At 41.0% G+C, this 13483-nt stretch overlaps 1 protein-coding gene across 1 annotated transcript in view; it reads left to right on the top strand.

Moving 5' to 3' along the window:
- FASTKD1 (FAST kinase domains 1) overlaps window positions 1-13483 on the top strand; it is an 881671-nt gene that overhangs the window by 21141 nt on the left and 847047 nt on the right. Inside the window, exon 2 of the mRNA XM_044075492.1 lies at window positions 2384-2452. Coding sequence (XP_043931427.1) covers window positions 2384-2452 — 69 coding nt within the window. The remainder of the gene's footprint in view (window positions 1-2383; window positions 2453-13483) is intronic.

The following is a 13483-nucleotide window of genomic DNA, read 5'->3' as shown; positions in this document are numbered from 1 at the left end:
AAAGTTGAGGTTATCCATGCAAAGATGTATGATATTGTCTGTGCTTCTAATTACACTAATTGGTGACTGTTCCTTTTTTTTATTCCTCTCCCAGATGGGAAAAAACAACTTGCACGAGAAAGCATTACATTTTAGCCTTGAAGAAATGGTGCTTTGGCTTTTTATTGTGTTGTAATCAGCTTGTCTTCATGGAAACATAAGAGGAAAAACGTAGTGCTTAACTGCAGGCTTATAAAGACAAGCTGAAACATTTATTGCTAAAGGATAACTTCATTGTAGTCCGTGTTCTCTTACTTGCTTAAGCTAAGGGTCTCAATCCAGTCATTCACTTATGCAAAAGGAAAAGAAAACATATCAGCTCTACATATATTATGATGTATGTACTTTTGCACTTCATCTCCCACCACAACAACCGAAGATTACAGCCTATTAACTTAAACCTGCTTTTGTCTAGCCTTTGTTCTAATTTTGCATTGTAATGCTTACATTTTTTAATACTAAAGATGAAAGAAAGTCCATCTTTTTACTTTAGTATCTTTCTCACATACAAAACAACTAAAATGCTGTATTTTACAACATGCCATTTATATCATTAAAAGCTTCATAGAAATACTGTTAAGCAGAAATTTGTTTTACTTACAGTTAACTTTTTTCTTCCTCTTCCCCTCCGCTTAGCGTCCTTCCAGGTATTAATGACATCAAGTGAGACAAATGCCTTTCAGTTCCCTACAGGGTTAACAAAGTCAACAAAAGTCCACTCTTTTTACTTTTTCTTATACAGCTATATTTCACAAATGTGATTAATGCTTTGCAGTCTCACATTCATTCAATGATTTCTGTGTTGCTGGTTTTCTTCCTTTTCATTTCCATTTCCCAATTCCAGACTCCAGTTCAATTCCAAGGTAGTCATGATTCTTCTAGTCAACTCCTGTGATTTTCTCTGTCTCTTAAGTATTTTCCTTTGGAACAATGGACAAGGTTTCACTGGCAACATCTCTCTGTGTACTTTATTACCATAAAAATGGGAAGAAGAGTCCCTTTCTCCTCTGGCTCACTTTTTGTAAGATAAAATTTTGTATTTCCTCTTTGGGTTGTTCTGCATCAAAAACTGACTTTGATCCTCCAGGAAAAAAATATGCTGAAGACAGCAGGGTACAGTAGCCTGCATTTCATGCCTGCCTCTCAACATTCCCTGATTGCTGGAATAAAATTGCTACTCTGGTGTCTGGTATACAGTGAATAATCATTTTCCACAGATACTCTACTGTCTCTGACTTTTAGTACTTGGCCCTTTTGCCACAGTTTTGTAAGAATTAACTCTCTCTGTTGGTAGATTTGCATGTTTACTACAGGTCTTGGCTGCTTTCCAGATTTGGAGCATACACACAGTGTTCCCTTTCAATTAACAGTTCATGCTGTGGAATACCAGTCCAACTGCTTATTTGTACCTTGATAAAATGAATACCATCTTTGCCTTGTAGTTCCTCTGGTGTATACTTGTGTAGAACATAAGAAATTGTTGTGTTGTTGTTGTGTCTTTCGGCTTTTCCCGGTTAGGGGTCGCCACAGCGGAACTCCGGTCCGCTAATGATTGGCAGTTGATTTTTACGTGCCGAGTTGCCAGCCCTAACGCACAACCTTCTACGAAGGTACGCCCATTCACGCATGTCTCCATGCAGAAGACGCTCTAGCTGAGAGTCGAACCGGTCAGCGTCTTACTGTGAGGTGACAACGCTACTGCAGCACCACCACCGCATTGTAGAAAATAAGAAATATTGTATGTTTTTTTTTTTTTCTACTGCTGTTCTAAGTTGTATCAGTTGGAGGCAGACTTTGGTAGGAGCACTGTTAATGTTATAATTGTTGTTAAAATGTGTACTTGAAGTATGTATTGCAAGCTCTTTTGCCCTTTTCAACACTCTGTATGGCTGATGTAACCAAACAATAAAAAAACATTGGAATCTCTGTTTACTACTGATTTTGCTAAGGATTATTCCTGGAGTCCTAAACTATCTGTTCGTGTATGCCAAAATTGCAGCACAGCAACACCAAAACTGGTAGTAAATTTCAGCTGTTTTTGGAGTAAGATGCTAGGTATGTATTTTATTGTGGATATATGATTTGTGTACTGTTGACTGAATGCTGCACCAGGTTAGATATGTTGAATTTTCTGATGTTTGTCTTGATAAAGCAGTATATTTTTTCCTGCCCAAGATGGAACCCTAAAGTAAAATGCATCCCATCTGGACAGAGTCCATCTATTAGATGTCTTTTGCTTTTGTGCAAGTAATCCTTATTTTGCAGTTTGTATAATTTCTCAATGATAAGGTTTACAACCAATTTTTTTTTCTGTATTTTAATTTTCTTTTCATTCATTGTAAAGGTTAAATGTGGAGCCATGTGATTCTCTAATTCAGGAGTTGGTAGTGGAGGCATGGAGAAGACTAGAAGGGTAAGTGTGTTGCTTGTTAATGTTTTAGAGGAGGTTCTTCATTTTGCTCTTGTTTTGTATTGGGGGAGGGAATAGAAATTAAAAGTGGTGGTGGGGGAGTGCTCATCATTGGCTAACACTAAACCAGTATACATGAAAAGCATTTTTTTCCTTGAAGTCTGTTGTATCTTAGTAGCATGTGCATATCTTTCTCCCATAGTATTAAGTAACTAGATGCCTATCCAGATTTAAGCCTTCGCAAAGGATACTTGACAGTATGGACACTTTAGTTTTTAGCGTATGTTTGTTTGCTTTTCAGCTAAGTACTGCTTCAGAACAGAAGGAGCAATTGGGACTTCATAGCAGCAAATGTAATTTGATCATTTAGGTTCATAGATTCATAAGAGGTTACTAGGCTATTCGTCCTAGGACCTTTATAATCCTAGCCATGTTATACCCTTGTTCCCTTATTGACCAGGTTGTATGGTCTATATTTGCAGCATGAGTCAATGATCATCACCAACTGCCCTTATCTAAGAGGAACATAGGTGACACCCCTACGGTAAATTTATGGTCTCCCAACCAGTTGTCTGTTATGCTTAAATAGGATCATTGAGGATCTCTGTTTTACGTGAATTGGGAGCTTGTTCCAAAGTAGTGGGAATCTCTGGGAGACATACTGTCTCTCCAGCATGTCCCGTATGTTGCAGGCTAGGTTAAGATCCCTAGAGTGAGTGAATCTTGTCCCATGTGACTTACAGATGTGCAGCAATATCCTTCAGGGCAGGGTCTGAGACTGCTTTGTATGCCAGATACAAGTCGCCTCTCAGCAGCCTATAAGATATAGTATACAGAACAAGGCCTTTAGTCTGTCCATGTAGGTCGTGTTTTGAAGGCTGTGAATTTTCTTGGTGAGAAACATTAAGAGGTCTCTTCAGCTGCTGCAGGTGTCTGGTGAGTTACATACAGAAGGGAGTATTGTGCTGTATTAGTGGTCTGATGAGGGATGAGTACAGGGGAGTTGTAACATCCTTAGCTCTGGATGCGATGCTCTTGTATATGAGATGTGCAATGTAGAAGGCCTGCCTTATCACTGTGAGTACATGGTGATCGAAGTTAAGGTTGCTATCAACCCATGTTCCCAAATCTTTCACTACATGGTTTGAGCTAGGTGGGGTAATGTAAATATTGTAATTTGCAGCGACTTCCTCTTTGCTGAAAGGGATGATAATGCATTTTTTTTTGCGTTTAGTTTAAGTCCATGGCTTTAGCACCAATCATTTGTCTGTGTAAGCCCTTTGTTTGTATGTCAGCATTGTTGGGGGACTCAATGATTGCACCCAGTTTTCAGTCATCAGCGAATCGATAAGCCACAGGCCATCTATTTTTGCTTGGACTTCTGAGAAATAGATCCCAAACAGTAGGGGTCGCAGCACAGATCCTTGTGGTACACCACTGGTAACTGGTCTGCTGGTAGAGGTGGAATCTCCAACTTTGACTGTCGGTGTGCCAGTTGGCTACCTATCTAGTGACATATGGGCTAATTCCCAGCTGGATGAGTTTCTCAATGATGCTTGAGTGGGGGATTGTGTCAAAAGCCTTGGCTAAATCAAGATAGGCTGTATGTACTGTTTTGCCTTCATCCAGTGCTTTGGTGACATTCTTGAAGAAGTCCACCAGGTTTAATAAGCATGATCTACCCTTAACTAAGCCAAATTGGGTCTGGTCAAGAGTTTGAAGGTCACCTATGTCTTTGTTGATAAGGTCCATAATGATTCTCTCCTTGGCCTTGCAGGTTCTGGTTAGGCTTATGGATCTGTATTTCCCAGGGTCAGTTGATGCACTCCCTTTGTGCAAGGGAATTACTGTTGCTGTTTTCCACTCTTCTGGGACAAAGCCAGTACTTAGACTGTGCCAAGTGATTTTGCTAGGTCCTGTTTTGGAACATTTAGTAGGCAGCCTAGGATGTTATCCAGTCCCATAGAGGCTGTGTTTTTGGCCATGGAGAGTGAGGTTATGACCTGCTCTTTGGAGATGCTAGGTAGAAGAGTGGTGACCGGTATGCTTTGAGGTATGATTGGTGGGGACAGGGGGGTGAAGGTTGCACCAAATCTGTCTGCTAGCAGGTTGGCAATGTCCTCAGGGCCAGTATGAGTGGTACTGGCCACTATGAGCTCGGCACAAAGCTGGGCCTTGTGATTATCATTACCTAGGGATGCTAGTTTAGCTTCATAATTGGCTTTAGAGGACTTTACAAGGTATCTAATTTGCTTGTTCAAGCAGTGGATAGTGTCCTTCCTCTGCAGAGTCAGTTCCCTCTTGTTCTTGGGCATTAGTTTCTTCCTCCTCTTAATTTATGCGATGAAATAATTAGCCCTGAACATAAGGCCAGAATTGTACTAACCCACTGCATTAAAACAGTTTTTGCAATTCATGCCCTTATCTGAATAGTACAGCGCTGATACAGATTTACATTTTGGATGCTTAACTTTATTTTGATCCAGTTTCAAAGCAAAGATCTAATGAAAGGGGTGTCGGCAACTATTTCCTGTATTTATTGGATTTGCTTTTATTGGTTGTCTGGTCTGTACCTCTCAATTATAGATGCTAGTGGCAGACTCTAAATTTAAGTAATCATTCCTTTTAAAACTGCACAGACAGTTTTGTGTTAAAAGCCCTAATTATGCCCTGCACTTTCACATTCCACCTGTCCCTTGTATAAAACAAATTCTACAAGGCACAGATGAGATTTCTAAAGTAAAAAAAAAAAATCAGCATTCACTCACTGCAGTTTCCTTTCTCCCACTCAAGCCACAATCATTTTGTAGTGAAACTGGAGAATGACCAATGTCCCCAAGTAGTAACATTAGTGGCAGTGATGGATGCTGGGTCTTCAAAATGCTAACAATGCACAAACACTTTAGGTACCTGGTAGTCCCCCACCATTGTCAGGTTCCAGTTCCTGGTATAAAATCACATTCTTCGGAACAGGTTTTTCTGCATGTATGCATGTGTGTGTGTATGTTTGTGTTTGGAATACTTTGTGTAGGGTGTGGTGTGTAATGCACAAAATATCTGGTATTTTAGGTTTAGGGAATGGCTTTTGTGACATATGTCAAAGCCCCAGAATGAAAGGAAAACTTGTTTTTAAGGATGCAAATTTACCAACTCTAGTAAGATTCATTTTTATAACCTTTTTTATTCATTGATCCCAGTCATACATTACTCTGCAGATATTACTTTCCCAGACTACTAAGCTCCTTTCCCTTCCCATCAGGCATCACCCAACCTTCATTTTCAGTTCATTTTTGCCACAATCAATATCAGTTTGAAGAAATGGTCCCAAGCTTTATTTTTGGGTAAATTAGGTTTTTGTGGTGTTTTGTAGAGTTGTTACTTCAGTAAGTTTGATGCATTTATTTTCTTAACATTCCCTTTTGCTGTTAATTGCAAGGTCTTTAACAACTTTCTATTTTTATGTATACCTGAGTGATTGGGCCTAGATTTCCCAATCCCTCTCATAAATTCTGCTTCTGTTTTCTCCAAGTGTGCCTGTAGTCTAGCCTGGCTCCATGGCACACAGGGAAGGAGCCTTTACTGCAATGGAGCATCTCCCTGCCGCACAGCAGCTCTCTGAGCTCTGCTACTGCTGTCTGCCACAGAGAATATGTCTCTGTATGCGCTGTACTGCATGCTAATGATTATGGGTAGCATGTTATCCCAGGTTCATGCTCCATGGTTCTAACACCTAGTACTCTTGCTAGCTGTCACCCAAATAGTGAGCCAGTGCTGCCTTCTTTCCCCAAGAAGCAGCTGCTCATGCCATTGCCAGTGCTAGGTCCGTCAGGCTTCTCATCTGCTAATTGAACTCTGGTCACTTGGGATGGAGTCAGGGCTTTTTCCTTCTGCTCCAACTGAACTGGCTCAGCACATGACATATTTGATGTTCATTAATACATGACTTCTCTATGTGTGATATTTGGGCTTGCATGTTTGCAAGACGTACTTGTGATTTGCTGAAGTGTGTGGAAATAAACCTGATAGACTCCTTTGAAGCAGTCATCAAAGCCATAGATGAGGGTAACGTGGTTCACATAGCCTATCTAGATCTCGCCAAGGCTTTCGACACCATCCCACACTCTGGAATTATAGATAATCTCACTAAACTAGGTATAAATCCCTATGTCACAAGATGGGTTGTCAGCTGGCTTACTGAAAGAGCCCACACTGTGAAAGTGGCAGACTCCAAATCCGACTTTAGACCAGTAAACAAGTGGAGTACCACAGGGTTCAGTCCTGGGTCCTCTCCTGTTTGGTATCTACGTCTCAGAAGTACAGGCTAACACAGAAGGTCTTTGGCTAAGTTCAGAGATGACTGCAAACTAGGAGCCATAATCAAAACTCCTAATGATGTGGACATCCTACAAAAGGACCTCACTGAGACAGATGCCTGGTGTCGAAGCCATGGCCTCAAGCTCTGTGCCAAAAAGTGCATTGTCATCCCCTTTGGTAAAAACTCTGTACCCATGAACTACCACATAGGTAGTAGTCTACTTAGCACTGAAAGTGTGATAAGAGACCTTGGGACACAGGTGGACAGTAGCCTCTCCTTTGATAATCACATCACCACAGTGGTCAGGAAATCCTTCTACATGGCACACCTCATCACAAAAGGTTTCTCATCCAGAAAAAAAGAGGTCATTGTTCCCCTCTACTCCTCACTCATTAGATCCATTATAGATTACAATGCCCCTTTTGGTATGTACCTCACAAGACATCTACAACAACTGGAAAGGCCGCAGAAATACCCCACAAAGAGGATTACTGGCCTCAAACAGATGCCCTATGCAGACCGCCTAAAAAAACCTCCAGCTTTACTCTGTCACATATCGCCTACTCAGAGACGATCTCTGCCTAACATTCAAAGCTATGTCAAACCCAGAACTGTTGGACATGCTCCACTTAAAGAAATCCCAATCCCTTGGAGCTACACACTCTAGGGACCTAAACCTTGTCACCACAATAAACAGAACATGCTGGAGGGATAGATTCCTGTCCCAGAGACTTTCCATACTCTGGAACAGACTACCTATCTATGTCAAACAGAGCTCCTCATTAGCACTCTTCAAGAAAAATCTTGATGATTGGATGGGAAATAGGAAATTCACCCCAGGGAGCACTTCTGTGGCTCTGCTTAACAGGGGCACAGGAAAATAAGTTTCTTGGGTGGTGAAAGCCAGGGTACCTTTTTGGCTAGGCTTGTATACCTATGAACTTATGAAATGTGTGTGTGTGTGTGTGTGTGTGTGTGTGTGTGTGTGTGTGTGTGTGTGTGTGTGTGTGTGTGTGTGTGTGTGTGTGTGTGTGGGGCTCTGCTTAACAGGGGCACAGGAAAATAATTTTCTTGGGTGGTGAAAGCCAGGGTACCTTTTTGGCTAGGCTTGTATACCTATGAACTTATGAAATGTGTGTGTGTGTGTGTGTGTGTGTGTGTGTGTGTGTGTGTGTGTGTGTGTGTGTGTGTGTGTGCGTATCTATATGTTGTGTGTGCGTATCTATATGTTGTGGTCAACAGCTATGAACCTATGAAATATGTGTGTGTGTGTATTGAGATATATATATATATATATATATATATATATATATATATATATATATATATATATATTTATATATATATATAAATGCATACATGTACAAATATTTGCAATGTAATACACAATGTGATTTCTTTTATGTGAATCCTGATTGCCAGAATCTGTGGTTAACCGAAGTATCTACCCAATCTAATGTGTTAAATCAGACAAGACCAGTACTGATAAGTTTAGCAATGCTATCAGTCTTCTTCAGATGTTTCCCAGTTGAAGGTAGTAGTGAATGAAGAACAACCATTTAGAAAAAGTGTTAGATTTCCTCTGAGAAGGAACTCGGAAGATATCTACAGTCTACACCCACCTCGGTGATGTCAAGGTCTGTCAACATTACCTCCTTGAATGTTGACTGGGAAATGATAAGCTAATGAGGACTTTGGTTAAGGCTGTTCTCTCTTTGCACTGTATACCCTGGTTGGCAAGAGAAAGTCCTTGTATCATTTTCTTTTAATTCTTCCCCAGGTCTTTTCTTGGCACCGAGTGCATTGTGATGGACTTGCTATTAATTTCGGTGTTGGCACCAAGCCTGAAATTGCCTTTAGTGCCTATACCACCTCTTGTGGTGATGGTGTTAGAATATTTCATTGCTGAAGGCCAGTAGGACCTGGAGGCTAAATATCTATGGGTCATCACTGACCTGAACTCTGACCCCCTAAGGATTGTTGTCAATGTTGACCTGTTCAACATCTGAGTATTTGGTACCAAAGCTTTCCTCTATGCCATTGTCTCTGCTCCCAGTGCCAGGCTTGGTCACATTTAGTTGGTACATATGTCATTGGTACTGGGACCATCTTGATCACATGATTCTTCAGTGCTAAAATCCTTGACCTTGACAACTCAGAATTTGGAGGTGGTGCAAAAAGAACTTTGAGTTGTTGAATTCTACAGAATGCCAACTGACCTCTTTGACAGAACCTCCACCAGCTCCCTTTCAGTCTTTACCAACAACTCTAGAACTGTTTTCTTGGATTGACATGGGTGTCACTGATGATCTTCTGAAAATTAGAAAGTATAATGGGTATATACTTGTAATATGGGATTACACATTTCACTACCTTGAAGCTATTCTCTGAAGTTTAAACATGTTGTCCAGCAGTTGAGTAAATCATTAGCTAAGTGAGCATTCCTAAAGTTATGTATCAGGGAAGTCATTTGATGACTGTTAAAGGGAATTAAACCCATTTTTGTTAAGTATGCTTTTCCATTTCTTCTCCAGAAAGACAGACTTATCAAAATATATAATTAGACCCTAGGGTTGATAAAAGTTGATAAACTTTAAGAGGTAGAGACTGGGATAAGTAGCTACCATATATCCTAGCTGCTTATCAGGAAATTCCGTAATATTTCATGAAGGTAAGACTGTTTTATATTGTATGTGTTAGAAACCCCTCTTTTTTCTTCTAACCTGTTTCAAAAGATGGAGTGGAGAAAGTGTTTGAAAATGATTATCAAATATGTACATTTGCTGTAAAAGTATTCAGAAATGTCAGTGATTCCATCTATCCATTCATAACCCCTTTCTCCTATTTTTGCATATGGGGTTGGATTGTCAATTTAACCGTGACAATCATCTGGACAGACTATTCACATCACCAGGTGACAAGTCCTGCTGTATTTGCTCTTCCATACCACACACTCATGCACTCACACCTACAGACAATTTACTATGTCCGATTCAATTTACTTTATAATCTTGAAATACTGAAATTTCGGGTCTGAACTGTCTGCAAACAGCTAAAGTTAACTTTGAACCTAACACCACTCTTAAGTATTCAACTGCGGTACCACCTTTATCATTCTTATAAGAAAAGCGCAGTCCAGGTCTGAACTGTCTGCAAACAGCTAAAGTTAACTTTGAGTATGTGTCTACCTGTTTGAGCCAATATTCATTTTCCCCTGGAGAACACTCTGCTTTGGCTTGTAAGCAGCCCCCCCACACACACACACACACATCTTCCACTTTCTCTCTTATTCCCTTCTGTTAGCAAATAGTATCCATAACTGATCAATACTGTGTGTTTGTTAATTTAAACTGAGACCACAGTAGCCTACTGATACAAGGTTATCCTGTTTTTCCACCTGAGAAATGGTTAAGAAATGACTTACAGTTTCAGAGCAGTCCTTGGTCAATTGTGATTGTTTCTTAAACACAAACTTGTCTTTGCTTTGGCTCATCAGCAGCAGTACAAAGAACTGCCTGCTCACACTCTTGTTCTCCCCTCCCCCTTCCCTGTTTATTACCTTAAGACAATCCCAAAGTTAATAAATATTACCTGTGGCAGGCACCTTTTTTAAAACTACAACCACCCTTGTCATTATCATATGTTCATTTATCAGTTAACTCTGTTAAGTGATTGTTTCCAGCCCCCTCATAAGAGCAACTAACAGGGTCTCTACCTGCTTCCCTCCCCACCCTACCCCCTATTCCCTCCCGCCCCTAGTAGTCCCACCTTTATTACACTCACAAACCCCTCCCATCTTTCCAATAGCTAACCACAGCGCTAACCCATCACTACCTCCTCCATCTTCCCACTACTATCACACCTCCTCAACTAACATGTACAGGCATACCTTACCTATGCTCACTGCATGCACTCTCCTTGCATATCTTACATCCTACCAAAGCTCCATCATTCCCCCACTCAACCACTACCACTGTACTACTACTCACACCACCACTCATGTCTCACCCTCACTCAGCTCCCCTCCCACCAGCTCAAGAACCATCCATATGCACCCCCCACATATTCTACCAACTATATTACTCAAACATAAAGCATCCCTACAACTTAACATAGTAACCCTCCCACCATATCTATTACCCACAGAGCACAATCATAAAGTTTCCCTTCTAAACAAACCCATTCAAAAACTGAGAAAACTAATAACCTCATGCATATCAAAACTAGCCCTAAGTGGAGACATCCACCCCAACCCTGGCCCCATCATCTCCAACCCCAATCCTCATAATCAGACTAGAAACCACAACTTCTCCCATATTACAGCCAGTAGAAAGCCAAGTGACTTTCTTCTACTAAGCCTAAATATTAGAAGAATATCCAACAAAGTCCATGAATTCCATGCCACCATAGACTTGTACTCCCCAGATAGAGTCATCCTGACAGAAACCTGGCTAAAACCTCACATTACCGGTGAGCAAATACTCCCTATAGGTTACGGCATACTAAGAGCAGACCGGCTAAACAAGAAAGGAGGCGGTGTAGCTATAATATTTAAACAGCATCTAAACATCCAGATCTTAAAATCATCAGCTCCACAAATAGGCAATGAAGAAATAATATATACCTACCTCAAAATAAACCAAAACAAAACCATCAACATAATTGGATGCTACTTCCCACCTGGCCAGAACCTCCCTCCACTAGAAAACCTCCTCAGCTGGTCTACCTACCATCTCCCCCAAGAAACTATAATTTTAGGTGATTTCAATATTGATTGGCAATCCTGTTCTGGCAACCATCCAACCCATCATGTAAACCTTCATGGCTTCACCCAACTAGTCCAGTCACCAACCAGGATAAATAAAAACTCCAGCAAGCACACTACCCTGGATTGGATATTAGTCAGTAAGAGCCCCCAGTCATATATAACAGGCTGCTTATCAGATAGCCTCATCGATCACTCCCCAACATTCCTACTCAAAAAATACCTATACCAAGCTAAACCTGTCATCTACCGTCAAATACGTAAAAAACTAAACTTTAACCCACTCACATTCATCTCATCCCTCAAAGAATGTAACTGGCATCCTCTAAAGTACCTCAGTCTAGATGACGCAGTTGAATTTTTTAATACTACCTTCCTGAACATCCTTAATTACCATGCCCCTGTAAGATTTTCCAGAACCAAAGCACAACCCTCCCCATGGCTACAGAAAACCACTAAGTCAGAAATGAAAAACAGGGATAAAGCCTGGGAGCACTGGCACAAAACCAAAACCCCCTCAACTAGACAGAAATTCCTAGAACTACGCAATAGAGTCAAAAAGCTAATAAAACAGGACACATTCCAATACTACCAGTCTGCCCTAGACTCCTCACAACATAGCCCCAAACAATTCTGGTCCTCCATAAACTCCATCCTCCACCCAGGTAAAGTCAGTACCCCTCCTCCTAACATCCCTCACTCCTCAAAAAATATTGCTACCTCATTCAACACACACTTCACCCAAACCATACTATCACTAGCTAAACAACACAACCCCCCCCAACCAACACCTTCAACTAGTAATCTCCCCACTGCCTTCTCTTTTTCTCCTGTACCTACCTCCAACATAAAAAACTCTTAACTAAACTTAAACCCACCAAATTAGCAGCAGACAACCTCCCAGGTGAATACCTACAAATCGCAGCTGATGCTCTGGCCTACCCAGTATCCATCTTGATTAACCGATCTCTGTCAGAAAGTTATGTTCCCACACTGTGGAAAGTATCACATATAATTCCCCTCCACAAAGGCGGACCTTCCACAGAACTAACCAGTTACCGCCCCATAGCTATTCCCTCTCCACTCTGCAAAATACTAGAGATGCATACACTCTCAGGTCTCAGACTACCTCCTTACTAACAACCTCCTTTCCAGTACTCAGCATGGTTTCCGACCAAACCATAGCACCACCACTGCTTTACTCTCCTTTACTAACACTATCCTTCAGCATAAAAACAATGGCTATCTCTCCTCTGCTACTTTCCTAGACCTATCTAAAGCATTTGACATGGTCCCACACAAACAACTTATCTCTGTCCTCAATAACCTATCCTTCTCTCAGTCAGTCACCAACTGGTTTCAGAGTTACCTGTCTGACCGCCAACAATCCGTTGTATGGCAGAATAACATATCTTCCCAATTACCTGTCTCCATAGGGGTTCCCCAAGGATCCATCCTTGGACCCCTACTCTTCTCTGTTTACACCAATAATCTAGCCTCTAACACCAAACATGGCACACTCATACAATACGCAGATGACTCAACCATCATCTACTCAGCCCAGTCCCTACCCAAACTGCAAAAAGTCACACAGGAAGCCTTTTCCTCTGTTGAAACTTGGTTATCCGATGCCCAATTAATACTCAACCCAAAGAAAACTAAACTACTCATCTTCCAACCCACGAAACATACTCAAAACAACTCTCACTTTAACATCACAGCAAAAGACAACGCCACTATATACCCAACTGAACACACCAAATTGCTAGGAGTGGAAATAGACAATAAACTAAAATTTGACATTCACATATCCATGACCATAAAAAAAGTCCACAAAAACTAGGAGCGTTATACAGAAATAAGCAATTTCTCACCAAAGCAGCAAAGATTTCAATAGCAAATTCCACCTTATCTCCACTCTACTTTATGCCTCTCAATATATACCAACCTAAGG

The sequence above is a fragment of the Protopterus annectens genome, chromosome 6.part1 (assembly GCF_019279795.1).
Source record: "Protopterus annectens isolate FY-2018-M chromosome 6.part1, PAN1.0, whole genome shotgun sequence".
NCBI classification, from domain to species: domain Eukaryota; kingdom Metazoa; phylum Chordata; order Ceratodontiformes; family Protopteridae; genus Protopterus; species Protopterus annectens.
The sequence above is the reverse complement of the archived record's forward strand: the minus strand, read 5'-3'. Positions and strand labels throughout refer to the sequence as shown.